The 14,611-nt window shown below is 36.5% G+C and overlaps 1 protein-coding gene across 1 annotated transcript in view; it reads right to left on the bottom strand.

The window, feature by feature from the left end:
• Positions 1–3,002: 3,002 nt before the first annotated feature.
• The window catches only part of BTAF1 (B-TFIID TATA-box binding protein associated factor 1), a 46,870-nt gene continuing 35,261 nt past the window's right edge, over positions 3,003–14,611 (bottom strand). The window contains exons 24-38 of the mRNA XM_082486789.1: positions 12,937–13,138; positions 12,388–12,536; positions 10,654–10,806; positions 10,241–10,362; positions 9,866–10,033; positions 9,605–9,682; positions 9,395–9,524; positions 8,584–8,725; positions 8,290–8,420; positions 7,763–7,888; positions 6,815–6,967; positions 6,008–6,219; positions 5,688–5,847; positions 4,918–5,088; positions 3,003–4,680 (exon numbers count right to left, since the gene is read on the bottom strand). Of these exons, the coding sequence (XP_082342915.1) occupies positions 4,534–4,680; positions 4,918–5,088; positions 5,688–5,847; positions 6,008–6,219; positions 6,815–6,967; positions 7,763–7,888; positions 8,290–8,420; positions 8,584–8,725; positions 9,395–9,524; positions 9,605–9,682; positions 9,866–10,033; positions 10,241–10,362; positions 10,654–10,806; positions 12,388–12,536; positions 12,937–13,138 (2,244 nt within the window). The 3' untranslated portion in view covers positions 3,003–4,533. The remainder of the gene's footprint in view (positions 4,681–4,917; positions 5,089–5,687; positions 5,848–6,007; positions 6,220–6,814; positions 6,968–7,762; positions 7,889–8,289; positions 8,421–8,583; positions 8,726–9,394; positions 9,525–9,604; positions 9,683–9,865; positions 10,034–10,240; positions 10,363–10,653; positions 10,807–12,387; positions 12,537–12,936; positions 13,139–14,611) is intronic.

The following is a 14,611-nucleotide window of genomic DNA, read 5'->3' as shown; positions in this document are numbered from 1 at the left end:
ATTACGCCAGGGGAGGTTTAGGATGGATATTAGGAAAAACTTCCTCACTGAAAGGGTTATCAGACATTGGAACAGACTGCCCAGAGAAGTGGTTGAGTGACCATCCCTGGAGGTATTTAAAAGATGTGTAGATGTAGCGCTGAGGGACATGGTTTAGTGGTAACTTGGCAGTGTTAGGTTAACGATTGGACTTGATGGTCTTAAAGGTCTCTTCCAACCAAAACTATTCTATGAGTCTATGAAAATTAAGTTTTTGTTGTTTATTGCATAAGGCTTATCAATGGAGAGGACTGAAAACCTACTCTAAATCTGTGGATTGCCATTTTGTTTTTTGCAATGTGCTCACTTGTTTATTACCTTCCCTCCCCCAGTGCACCATCATGCCAGCAGAAAGCTTCGCTTGTGCATGCACACTGCAGAAGGAAGAAATGCATCTTCCCCTTAGGTTGCACCCAAGATCACTGTGAGTTATGTCAGTGTGAAGTTAGAGCTCTGTTACCCTGCTGCTGTATGGTCCTCACAGGAGCACCTCCCAGGAGTGGCATCCCTGTACTGGAGAGGGTAGTTTTGTCAGTCTCACACCAGTGGAGGCTTTGCTTTGTTGGGCAGAATTCCCCATTTCCGCTAGGGTTTGATTCCAGTTTTGGCCATCAGAGTAGCAAGTAAAGCTTGATTCCTGAACAGTGAGTTAGCCTTAAAAATAAACAATGTAACTTAACAGATATCTCCAAACCTGCTGTAGAGGAGAATATTGAAGAACTAGTAAAGCCACTAGAAGATACGGAACCAATTAATACAGTTTCTGACACAAATTCAGAGGTCATGTCTTTTACTAGGGTACTGAAAGATTCAGATGAACAATCATCTAAGAATGCTTATACTCAGAGAGCTGCCCTTGAAGTAACTCGCTTAAATGTAATTTAAAAGGTGAATTAATTTTTACTATAAAGCATCTCCCTGCTTAGCTTAAAGAAGAAACTGCAGCTTCCAAGCTTTTGATTACAAAGCAACTTATCACCACCTGCAAGTCAGTTATTGCTGTGGTCCTTGAAAGATTTAAAGCTTGACCTATGCCAAAGCTCTATTTAACACTGCATGCCTAGCTATATTTAACACTACATTATTAACTTGCTTACAAATGGCAAATAATATCTTATATACGTGAATACATTTTCATCTTGGAAGTTTTCCAGAGCTCCTAACATGGCTTAAGTTGCCCTACTTCTGCTTCAGTTAAGACTTAATTAGCAAGATGTGCTCATTTGCCTCAGTAACCTGTAGAACCATGGGAGAGTAGTAAAGTTGGGGATACCACTAATGGTAAGTCTAAGCATTTGTCTTTAAATCTGATAATTTTATGGTAAAATGCAACTTTTCTAGAGATGATGGTCATCTAGTACAAAGGACTAAAGAAAGAGACTAGACTTGAACTATTTTGAGTTAAACTAAATCATGAGTATGCAGACCTTGGATCTTCAATGTTATTTTAATTTCAGCAAGCTTAGAAAAAAAACCCACCATGATAAAAAAAATCCCCTGCAATAATCATAACTACTGTTTGCAGAAAGCAACCAGCTTCTTGCTTAAATGGATTCCAAAGATGACATGCATGAAGACAGACTTGTCAGATTGAATTCTTAGTTTAAAGTATAATAGACATTTCAGAAGGAATGTTTATGCAGAGCTGGTGCATGTTTGCAGAAGATAGTTTTCCATTTAGTTTCAAGTAGAATTTCAAGCAGTCTTAAAAGTTTGGTTGAAAAGCACCATTATGCATACAGTTGTTTCAAAGCAGTTCTTCCAGCCCAGAATGTGGTCACCAGTAAGAGGTACTTAATTTTCACAGATTAGCAAGCTTTGAATCTGGGACTACATCATTAATTTGGAGGTCTGGCATTGGTGACTATTGGTGTTCTTTTGATGCCATTAAATAACAGATATAGACTAGTAATTCAGTGCAAGTCACATACAATGCATCAAGCCTTGGGCACGTGTGGTTCTACTCACAGGTCATGTTTTTTGGGGCCTGCAATGACTGAACTTGCAGTCAATTCAAGGTTTAGGCTATGTCTGTTAGCAAGTAATACACCACAGTAGAGGCAGAGCCAAATGGTTTGTGCTGAGAACCAGACATCCCTGCACTATCTTTGAAGTTTTTATGTCAGCCTAGAAACAAAACACTTTTCTATTTCAGCCCAGACCTTGGTCCAGTCCAGCTAGATATTCATTGAACAGGTCAAATGTGCAGTTAGAGGCATTCCAAGAGCACATTTCTCACTTGTGTTTTGCTGTAAGTGAATACAGTTTGTGCACTGAGAACACTGCACTAAGAAGGCCAGATCATGGTAAATAGTCTCCTAGTTCAGAAAGCATAGAAAAACTCTCAGTTTAGTATTAAGGTAATTAATTTTTTTTTTATGTGCTTAGTGCAGTCTTCCTGCTGTTTTCCATTTTGAAAGTGTTAATTCACAGAACACTTAAGATCAGTCAGTACGTATAATAAATCTTGAAATAATTATTCTAGGTTCTGTGTCCTCCCCCCACCCCATTTTCCAGGTGCAGGACTCTTTTTGAGGTCATATCCAAGAGAGCCATCACTAAGAGTATTATGGTTGCATAGCAACCTCAATGTGATGAATAACTGGTTTAAAGCACTCCTTTGCTGTGTATTTATTTTCTAATAGGAGCCAAACAGTTTCCTACCACTGCAACTAATAAAACTATTGAAGAAAAACACATGCAGTGTTTTATGACTAAAATGAGAGGCCTCTTTATTCAAATATCTTGTTATTTCTGGGCACTACCACCCAATTACCACACCAAGTTATCTTAAAGTACCCAGTATTCCAGGATTATAATTTCTGTGCAAACAGAATACCAAAGCCCATCTTGTCTTTCCCCCTACTTGGATTATCAGTTGAAAGCACAACAGAAATATTCTATGTATGAAGGTAGAAATGAACTAATATAATACTAGTAATCCAATTGAAATTTCCAGAAACTTTAGTTTTTTTAAATAGTCAGCTACAGTGAAAGTCTTCTCTACAGAAAAAACCTAAACATGGACATACACCACATACAAGTTATATATATTCCCAGTTTTGTTTATTTTCATGGAATGCTAATTTAGTTACAATATGGCAGTTCATAACTACTGAAATGTGACATTAATTCATCTCCAATGCTGTAGAACAGTCTTGATTTATATATATTGTTTTAAAACAATCTTATTTTACATAGTTGAGGTCTCTGGTGGTTTTTAAGCTCCGATGCTTAAGCACACAGCAAGCTACAAACCTTAGGTTTTATATTTATACATATATTCTATGTATTCAGACAACTGCTGTAAGTTATCTATAATTTAATATTTATAAAAGTGCATATACTGGTACATATGCACACCTAGAAACACACTTTTACTACTGCCTCCCTTTTATAAAAAGCTGCGTAACATACAGCCATGTTATTCTCACTCACTGCTATTGAAGTCCTTTACTATCTTTGTTACACATTTTCAACTATTCAATTCCCTCAAACTGAATGTAGGTATTTCTATGTATATTTTCTCCTAAAGAAAAAAAAGTCCTCCCTCTTCCTTTAAGAAGCTTTACATCATGCATCAGTTTAGTAAACAGTCACTTTAGCACGGATTTTAGAATCCTAGACAGTGTAAAATCTACTTTTGGAAAATGTCTGTCTGTATATTTAATTTCTTCTTTTAGTTACAAAAAATATATAGGATTGAAACATACTGAATACATGCATCTCTCAAAGAGGCTATATTCTAGCCTTATAGATAAATTAAAAAAGTACACCCCTGCTAATGGGATGCAAACATGGCCTCAAATAGGCCATTACCTGTATTTAATATAGCTCATAACATTAAAAAGTTCAAGTCAGCTGTTCTCTCAAGATGGTGTCAAAAGACTGAAGAGCATAATATATTTATACTCCATATACAAAGGTGGGTGCACATATCTAGTGCCCTTTAGTTTTTCAATACTTTCAAGGCTTCTAGGCTTTGCCTCTGGTGATACAAGTCCTGAAATGATCTGAATGAAAGTTTAAGTTGAAAACAGTTTTTTAATACACCATAAAAGCAAGTTGTGTTTAAAAGAAAAATGTACACAGAACCACCTGAACTCACTGAAACAACTGTACAAAACTATTATAGATACAGGGTAAATCATGGTGGGCTTAACTTCAAACAGAAGTAACACTTGTTAACATATGTAAAAACTTGCTTTGTTTTATTCTTCTACCAAGAATTTGAAGCCGTTCAGAACAAGTAAAATTCAAACCACCTCACAATGTTTACATTTAAAGTTCTTTTATACAGTGCAAACGTTTAAGACAGAGTAACTCCTCAGTGAAACAGGTGACACTACTTAGTGCCAGTCCTTTGAAGATTCTTCTTTCAATAAGTCTATTTACACATTAAGCTAAAGGTTCACTATATACGCTTTGAAGTTTGCTGAATATCAGCAGGAAAATACGTGAACTAGCAGCAGTTGTATTACGAATATATGATGGTTACTTTAATGAATGCATAAAGTTTTCAAGACTGTATTCAGTGTCGTACTGTTCTTGATCCCATAGTTCTCCAAGGTTTTCGAGTACTGATTTCATTGATGCTTTCCCAGAAGAGGTAGAGGTATCTGCTTTTTCAGTTTTTCCATCCTTCAAAGAAAAAGAAAAAAAAAAATCAGTTAATATACAGAATAACTTTTTCAGGAGTATACTAAGTTCTTCGAGTCCGATGATTCTTTGGGGGAAATATTACTTCCTCCTTTCAGAGAGCTCTATACTATTAATTATTCCAACTTCAAGGGTTAGATTAAATTTTACATTTCAAAGCAAAGCTTCTCCTTAAGATTTCTCTATTTTTGGTAGGTATTTGTAAAAATGGTTCTTTACCTTGTCAAGAGTGAACAGATCAAGAAGCTGTTCTGTTCCCATGCTCTGTAGGCTTGCATTTTCTTGGCTGATCACTGTATTTGCAATATTCATTTTGAACTTTTGAAGACCCATGATCTTCTCCTCCAGAGTTCCCCTGGTTATCAGGCGATATACATTAACAACACGTTTCTGAAAGAAAAAAAAAAGCACACTTAGATAAAAAAAATACCATCTTACATATTCAAGAAAGCATAACCTTTTAGTATTAATTGTGGACAGCTTGGAAGCAGTAGACTTGGAGTTACCCTTCAGTAACTGTACTTATTAAGCCTGATTGATGTTACGTGAAAAGAATGAGACTACAGTAGAAGCAACTGCAATTGCATCTGTACGCAGGAAGTTAAGAATTCACTGCTTTTTACCGCTGTAGAGGGAGACTTAACAGCAGTCACTCTTTCCCTGTCCAGGCATCAGATAAGGAAAACCCTTGGGGCTTCCATTCAGTTCCTTCTCTCAGTTGCATCTCTTTCTCCCCTGAAGGGTGATTCTTCCCTGGCTTCTCCTCAGCAGGTCAGGAAGTACAGAAGAGAAGGCATATCAAGTTTGGGATAGGATAACAAAGTACACACTTCAACATCTGGCATATTTGCAAGAATGCAGTATGAGCAGAAGCTTAGTGGAAAGCCCCAGATGTCACTTTTATTGTATACTACCACCTTATCCAAATTCAAAGAAACAGGAGTTCAGCAAGGGGAAAAAAAACTTATGAGAAATTAAGAGTTTTTCACCTGCCCAATGCGATGTGCCCGATCCATGGCTTGCAGGTCTCTCATTGGGTTCCAGTCATGTTCCACAAATACTACTGTATCAGCCCCTGTTAAGTTAAGTCCCAATCCACCAACATGAGTGGTGAGCAAAAGAACATCTATAGATGGGTCATTATTAAACCTGCATACAAAAAAAAAGTTAAGCATGGTAATATTAATTTAAATAATGAATTATTGAACCTCAACAGCTTTTGAGGCAGACAAAAGAACAATTTTGTACCGTATAAATAATATGGTTCATTACAGTTGGCCTCATATTGGTTATGAAGGGATATGCTTACCGTGAAACAATGGAATGCCTCTGCCCAGCAGGTATGCTGCCATCTAGTCGTAAATACGTAACTGAAGGTAACTGAGGTCTGAGAAGGTCATGCTCCACTATATCCAGCATACTTTTAAGTTGACAGAAGATAAGTACTCTGTGCTGGGCCACAACAGCTTCTGTACCGCTTTCTGACGATCCACCGTTCCCCAAACCACAGTCTAGCAGCAGCTTAAAGTAAAAGTGTGTTAAGTGTATCATCAAAATGACAGTAGATCTCATTGAAATATTGACATTGATTGACTATCAAAAGTAGAAATAAGAGAAATAATAACTACAGAAGGAAGTCTGTAAATGACAATCACATAAATGACAATGCAAAGTTTGGCTTCACTGTCAAACTATGAAAAATTTAAGTGTTGACAGAATAGTAATTCTCTTCATTTTGCTTTACTTACAATAGAATTTAAGTATGTAATGCAATCTAACTTTATCAAGCTAATAGTCTGTATAATAAATGGAAGAAAATTTTTTCTGTAACAAGAGGGACAGGAGTAAAAAACAAAATGAAATTAAGGTTTTTGACAAGGCAGCAAAAATTATGTAAGCATCACTTTGAAGCAAGCTCATGCTTCCCCTCCCCATTGAATTAACAGGAAAAATAGGGCGTATGCCTAAAACCTCCTTATACTCTATTTTGTTTGCTGCTTAACCAGCATTTTAAGATCAGTTTTCACATTGATGAAGTCTAAACCAAAACCTTCTAAATTGTAACAGCAGTAGAGACATTTATGAAATTTAAGGCACAAGATGCAAGCCTACTTACTTGTTTTAAAGCAGACAGCTTAGGTGCATGTTGGATATCTCGAAGGGATGAATTATGAGCTGCAAGTTGTTCTGTAATTCTTTTATATTCAGGATGTTGGGTTGTTAACACTAACGCTGGATGGTTGCATAGCTTTCGTAAGTACTGCAAAGCCTTTAATTTAGGAAATGAAGTGCAAAGGAATGGTTAGCAACAACGTAGTTACAGAAGAAGGATGAACAAAACCGATTACGTATAGGGGCTACTCAGCCACATTCTGCAATTTAGACTTTCGTTAAATTTTCATTAAAATAAAGTTCCACATTTATATTAAGAAAACCTATATTGCAAAAAGTATCCAATAACTGTTAGGAGTATAGTGATCTTGGTTCCTGTTTCAGGAACAGTGCAAAGACTACTATTTCCCACACCTTTGTGTGTGTGATGTAGTAGATGTGTTTGAGAGCTGTGCAGAGGCTTTGAGAATTATTGTTTCCACATAGCCAAGACTTAAACTACAATTCTGTAAGACCATGAACCTTCATAAATTCAGACCTTAGTTTCAGGAAAATTTTTTGCTTATGTTTTAGAATCTTAATTTTGTAGTGTAACAACTGATGAGATCAAAATTACTTCCCTCCTGTTTTGAGGGTCTGCACTTTTGGTAATCAGTTTCTAATTGAGAGTAGTATCCAAGATCCACAAAATAGCTGAAAACCAGTTGAGCAAAACACAGTAAAACATTTAAGACAGTTTTATATGACATAAGATGTAAAACCAGAATTTAAGCATAATAGCTATGCATCACATTCCAGGCAATCTGATCCAGAAATCTAAGTATTTTACTGAGATCACATGGCCACAAATATGTAAGTTAACTATTTTGATTTTCATTTTTTATTAAACCCAGAAATACAGTTACCAGAAATAAATGAACTAGGTAGTAAAAATTACTGAAGAAATCTGTACCTGAAATACATGGCCTGTAGCTTTAAGCTTCGGTTTTTCAGTTTCTTCATTCAGTGAGATTGAAGAAACTGTTTCATCAATATCACATTTGGCACGAGACTTGGCAAAATCTTCATACAGCTGAACCTGTAAACCAGGCCCCAGACAAGAGAATGTCTTCCCCAGTTCCGAGTTAAAGTTCTGAATTATCATAAATCAAGAAAGCTATTTTATATGTAGCGCAAGATCAGCATTAACAGTGGAATCTCTTGTAGTTTCTTTCAGCTTGGTAAGTATTCTTTAAAAAAAAATCTGCAGATGCTTAGATGTTGTTCTTGTAGAATGATGCCAGAAATTAAGCTAAAGAAATACTCTCTTGCAACTGGACTGAAATTAATTTTTAAACATGTACGAGAAAAACTTTTAATTCCTGTGGTCCCAGAGAATGTCAGAGCTGACATCAGATTGACCCAGGAATACAGAAGTGATTCCTTTGTGGTCTTCACTCTGCTGAAAATACTAAGTTTCCAGTCACTTTTTAAGCATACCTGTAGAGGACTGAGAATACAGTAATAATCTTGAATAATTTTGGGTGGAAGATCTTGCAGTACATCCTCTTTCATTCTCCTTAGCAGGAATGGCAAAACTTGACGGTGCAGTGCTTCCATTGCAAGAACCCCTTAGTGAAGGCAACAGAAGCAGTATTTTAGGGGAAAAAAAAACAACTAGAAACATTCATCCCCTCCCCAATCTCTTATGTTAGAACTGACCACACTTTCTCCTTTCATTATCAGACTTAAAGGAAGAAACCAAGATGACCAAGACTTAAGTTTGATCCTTACCAGCCTCTTGTTCTCGACTGGAGCTTCGGGCATCTCTACTTGCCAGTATTGGTTTGCCATAACGAGCTGCAAATTGGCGTTCAGTACCCAAAAATCCTGGCATAAGGAAGTCAAATAACGACCACAACTCTAAGACATTGTTCTAAACATAAAAGAAACATTTGTTGAATTATTTTCCAAAGTAATGAATTGTTACAAGTTATGAGAAACATTTCCATACACATTTAACCCTGTCTATAAAACACTACAAACATAACACTTCAACATACTTTTGAACTCCTGGAACTTGGTGGCTTTCACCAACTAAAGTAACAGGAAGACCTGTACATGCACATTAACATATAAATGGACTTTTTACTGTGTCTGATGTCTTAAGCCACACCCCGAGTTCTTCCGGACAAGAAAACCCAGGAGATGCCAGTGGTCTCAGTCATGGATGAGATACACTCCACAGACAGGTAGTTTTGGACGGTTCTCAGAGTGGAGTTCCTTGCTAATTTCACTAGAGGCATAAGGAAACGTTCTCTCCCCTTCCCTGCCTGCTACTTGAAGAACAAGCGGTAGAAAAAGTTGTCAATTTCTGAGCTCTATTAGTACCACAGATCCTGCACCCATTCCCCTATATGTGGGTATACTGGGAAAGGAAAAAAAAAAAAAATGTAGTTTCAAGCATTTAGCAATGACAGGCTTTATTTTTTTACCATGTATACTTTGAACAAGACAACTCTGATAAAAAGCACAATAAAATGGACTGCAAAGTAGATCCCTCTCACTTGTTTTCTACTCCTTAGGAAAAAAGAAAAGCAGTTACCTGGATCGGTGTCCCAGAAAGAATTATCCTGTAATTGGCCGTCAGCTGTTTTACTGCTTTTGACAGCTTCGTTTTTCCATTTTTTATTACGTGGCCTTCATCAAGAATGCAGTAATTAAACTTAATATTTCTAGAAAAGAAGAACATAGACTTAAGTAGCATTTAAAATTCTAAGCTATTAAAAATCTCAGAAAACAAACCAATCCTTACCTGAAGAAGTCAATGTCGTTTCTCACAACATCATATGAAGCCACTATGAGATTGTGTCTTTTCACCTGGTGTTGTAATCTTAAGGAAAAAAAGAGGCGATGATAACTGAAGTGTTCCTTACATATGTTATTATTTCAGCCTTCAAAGGTATCGTTACAAGTTTTAGCATGTCCACAAACTATGCTTTGGTAGTAAAGTGAACCACAAAATTCTGTGTGTGGTATTTTACTCTACCCACATCATCAATGCAAAGTGCCTTACCTTGCTCGCTCAGTAGGAGGTCCTGTGTAGTGCAAAGGATTAAGATATTCTTTTGAGCAAAATTTGCCCACTTCGTCCACCCAGTGTCCTGTGAGTGTAGGAGGGCACACCACCAAGGAGGGAAGAGGAACACTGTCCACCAGTTTTGTTCTTGCATATTCCTGAGCCCTTTAAGAATATCAAAACAATTTCAAAAAAATTGTTTTTTATTTAATAGTTGAGGTTGGAAGGGGCCTCTGGAGGGCATCTGATACAACCCCCCTGCTCAAGCAAAGCTACCTACAGCCAGTTGTCCAGGACTTGTCCAAAGTCATTATGATAGATAAAGCCTATCATTAAAGTCTTTAAGATAGAATGTTATTTGTTTAAGCCTACCTGAGGCAATGATCACCAGCGAGAATGCAAATGGATTGTAAAGTTTTTCCTAAGCCCATGTCATCACAAAGAATTCCATGAAGTTTGTATTTATTGAGAAATGCCAGCCAGTTCACTCCATCCTGAAATCAGAAAATAAAGAGTGCCTCAGAAGTAAAAACTGGCTTTTAGCTAGTTAAGGTTCAGTTCAAACATCTGTATGTTCTATCATCCATTATCCATTCTACCTATCCATCACTGCCTAACTATGGCAGTGTTTCCCACCATAAATGCATCCGCTACAGCCCATTCATTCAAAATCCCCCAAAACCCACAAGCAAAAAAACCAAGCACCTGAATAACTCCCACCCTTCCATAAAATCCTACCAGACTGGAACTTACTGCTCTTTTACAATAGAAGTATAAGCTGTTACCTGCTGATATTTTCTGAGCTCTGCTTTGATTGGTACTGGAATTTTATAGTTTTCCAGTTTTTTTCCATCCAATAATTGTTCCAGAAAGTGACGTTCTTTAGCTTTCATTCGGATTAATTCTTCAGACATGTTTGGTGGATCGGGTATACCAGCCTAGGATAGGATTTTTAAAACAGTAATGTAAGGGCTACAGAACTTAATTCTCACACAGACAATAAGAAATAAAACCTCATACTAGCTTAGACATTCTGAACATACAGGTGGCACAGATCTGCAATCTCCTCAATTGTACAAATCCAAACATTCCAGGTGAAGCTGGACGAGGCTCTGAGCAACCTGATCTAGTTGAAGATGTCCCTGCTCGTTGCAGAGGAGGTTGGACTAGATGACCTTTAAGAGGTCCCTTCCAGCCCAAACTATCCTATGATTCAAAAAAGGATTCCTTAATGAAGTATTTGCCCATAAAAACATCTATTTCCCTATAGTCCCTATCAACCTACCCCTACTCTTTCTACTGAGATGACTCCAACCCCTCTACACTCAATTTGAATGTCGTGTTTGGCCTAACATTTAAAATTGCTAGCATTCACAAGATTGTCCCACAGCATTACTGGTATTTTCTCTCATTATTAATCTACTTTAAGTTTGCATATTTACTATAGTTCAATATCCGATACTGAACTTCCTTAAGTGGAAAGGGAAGTGAGTTCTTGAGTAACTATGGAAAAGAAATATGAACTGATTATGCATATGTATGCAATTAATAAAACAAGTAGTCTACATTTAAGAGATGCTCACTAAATCCTATTAAAATAGCTTTCAAGAAAAAAAATTTAAGCTACATGTATTCCATAGGACTGTATTTAGATGCACAGGAAGGGTGGCACTGGTGCAAAAGGCAATGGAATGAACAGCAACGTGCCAGAAATTCATTTCTATTTTGCTAACTTTCAACTTTTTCAACATTTCAGTGTAAGCATAAAGAAAGTGCTCCATTTAAGGCAGATTGCTAGTTATTAGATTCTACGGTTCTATTATGCTAAATTAAAAGTTGAGATAATAGATACTAAACCCATTAAACTAACAATTTTTTTTTCATTAGAAAGATGCAAACAAATTCTGAACTGCCTTCTATTACCATCTGGTGGTGAAAATAAGTTACTTAGAAGCCTTGTAGTCTTTGAAGTGCAGTATCAGAAAGTGTCTGAGGTATGCAACTTGTAGTAGGAGTGAAAGACTGAAGCAAATCTGTACTGTACTACTGGATCATAATACAGGTATTATTTTGCCCAAAGCTGTAGAGTGGGGCTTTTTGATTTTAAGAACTGGGAATAAGTAGCTGTACTTATCTCCATGCTCTTTTTATTACTGCTTTTTTTTATGCAGTTCTCTTCACCACATACACACCACCACACATACCTAGGGAGAGCATATGTATAACTCCTAAGATTTTTGAGCCAAAACCAGCAAAAGCAGAATTATATGCAAAATTAATATACACTTTAACTTCATGTACACAGTTGAAATGAGAAATTTTACTGTAACATTAATTTAGAAAATTACTAACAGAGTCCAATTTTCCTCATTTTCCATTATAAAATACATCTTCAATTATCTAATATGGTCTCAACATCTATTCAGGGTTTAATAAGCCAGAAACTTGGACTTCATGGCTGGTGAAAAAGTGGATATAGGACAGTTCACATACTCAGTATACTTACAACTTGAGCTTACCTCAAGAGGCATTAGTCTAATTAGTGTTGCAAAGCACTGTGTTGCCATAAAACGTACACTATCCGTCTGGTCACTCATTCTACCAAGAACTGGAACCACTAGAAGAACAATGTATGGAACAATACCAACATCCAGCTGCTCCATGACACCTGGATCAGTTGTTAAGGAAATAGTTTTTACCAGTTCAGGACTGTCTGACATCCATATATACCTGGCAGATTTCACACTCGATAGGTAAGAAGTCATGAATACATTACATTCAGATGAAAAAGATTTATACTAACAAAGCAATAGAAATAAAAGAAGTCATCTGATCTACCCAGTTAAATTTAGCCCCGTGAATTTCATCATTTGAGAAACCGAATTACCTCCACCAATACTTCATCTGATAGATAAAATAAAGGCAATATAAAAGAAAGTTTCTTCTGTTTCTTGTCTACAGCAGGAAAATAGGTTAACTATTTCATTCCTCCTCCAACAGTTTTTGTTCCCACAAATTATGCGACTGCAAAGAGGTTTCTGCATTTTTGAATACTCAAGCAAGGATACATGCAAGTGCTTCAATTGCACCTTCTTGTTTGGTGTTATCATCTATTGCGCCCAGCCATGGTAGAACTTTCTCTAGAAAGATATTCATCGTTTCCATGGTAGCTATTTTGCTCATAACACCTACACAACGAGCAGCCATGTGTCTCACTGCAGTGCTGGGATGTTGAAGGCACATATAAAGATGAGACAAATGCTGTATTAACTGAATAGAAGAAGAGGGTGGGGTGGAAAAAGGTTAATATGAATTATAAACAAAATACTGAATTATTTTGAAGTAAACAGTCTTTTAAAGTCACTGTTGTCTCCCAAAGAATGCTTGAAATGGCTCCTTCACAAGATCTAATTGTTTCAAACCAAAAGATTGTTTTGAACCAAAAAATTGTTTTGGAACAGAAAGAAAATTGATCTTTGAACAAATATTGCACCCCGATACAGTTAAAGTTAAGTGTAATAAAGTGTTTAGGGTTCTAGTCAAAATGCAAATTAAAGCAGCCCTTGATAATTATGGAAGTGTTTCACACTGGAAAAAATACAGTACTAAGTACTCGACTTTAAAAAAAAAAAAAAAAATTATTGCTTAAATACAGATACATAGATTAAAGAATTCCTTCCAGCTAGCAAGTTTGTCCTAGACTCATCCCATTTGTGTTTAGGCAGATGAATTATCCATGTTGGGATTCTTATTAACTCTGTGTGACAAGACACCCAGAAGGAAATTCACATCTTCCCAAGGGGTCACATGTATACATACACGCCTTTTCCATCAGCAAATACCTTTTTTTTGTGTCAGATATTAGATGGCCATGTTTTTCCTAGTGTGGAAGTCCCTAAATGTCAGCTTTGATGAACCAGTTACACCCTCTTTGGTTTTCTATGATTTTTCTATTCTTTTGAAACCTGTATACACTACTAGCACCCCCAAAACTACACATCAACTATACATTATATCTCTCTATATAATGTACACATATATAAAAGTCTTTCTGTGTTGTATGCTAAATTCAGGCAAAAATCACTTCAGTATTTTATTAAAATAGATAAGAAAATTCTGTATGTTCCGTATGAGTCTTCTCCATCTGCTCAGAATTCTACAGCCGTTCCTTATACCCATCCTTTCCAGACAGAGTTCTGGCCTACTTATTCCTTGCATGGGAGCCTTTTTGTATACATCTTGAGTCCCTTCTCTATGCCTCTTCCAGTGCTACTATATTTATTCTGAACTATAGTACTGGAGATAGGCTAGTACTGAAAAATGTATTCAGATGCAGGCATAATGGCGACTTTGTTGTGTTTCTTAACTTTTTTTTTTTTAACCAGTATTTTACATTCAGCTCATACTTTCACAGAACTATAGTAACTTCAGGATCTCTATGTTAAGTAGAAATAGTTCAGAGCTTACTATTGCATATAAGATGTTAAATCTTTTACATTGAGTGGTGAGTAAAAAGCAATAATTAAAAAAAATGAATGAAATCCAGTCTACTTGGGGGTAACTCAAGTCTCCCATAATTTCTGCATTCCCTGCACGAGTAGCCTGTTCTCCAGGTTTAGGAAATCTAGAATTAGAATAAAGCAGACTTGAGATGCTGATTTCAGTGTAACACAATAGCATAAATACTGTCATAACTCAAAGTTTGGACACAATCTTGTTGGGGCATCTCATCCAGAAAAGGGT

The sequence above is a fragment of the Vanellus vanellus genome, assembly GCF_965231255.1.
Source record: "Vanellus vanellus genome assembly, chromosome: 7".
In the NCBI taxonomy this organism is placed as follows: domain Eukaryota; kingdom Metazoa; phylum Chordata; class Aves; order Charadriiformes; family Charadriidae; genus Vanellus; species Vanellus vanellus.
The sequence above is the reverse complement of the archived record's forward strand: the minus strand, read 5'-3'. Positions and strand labels throughout refer to the sequence as shown.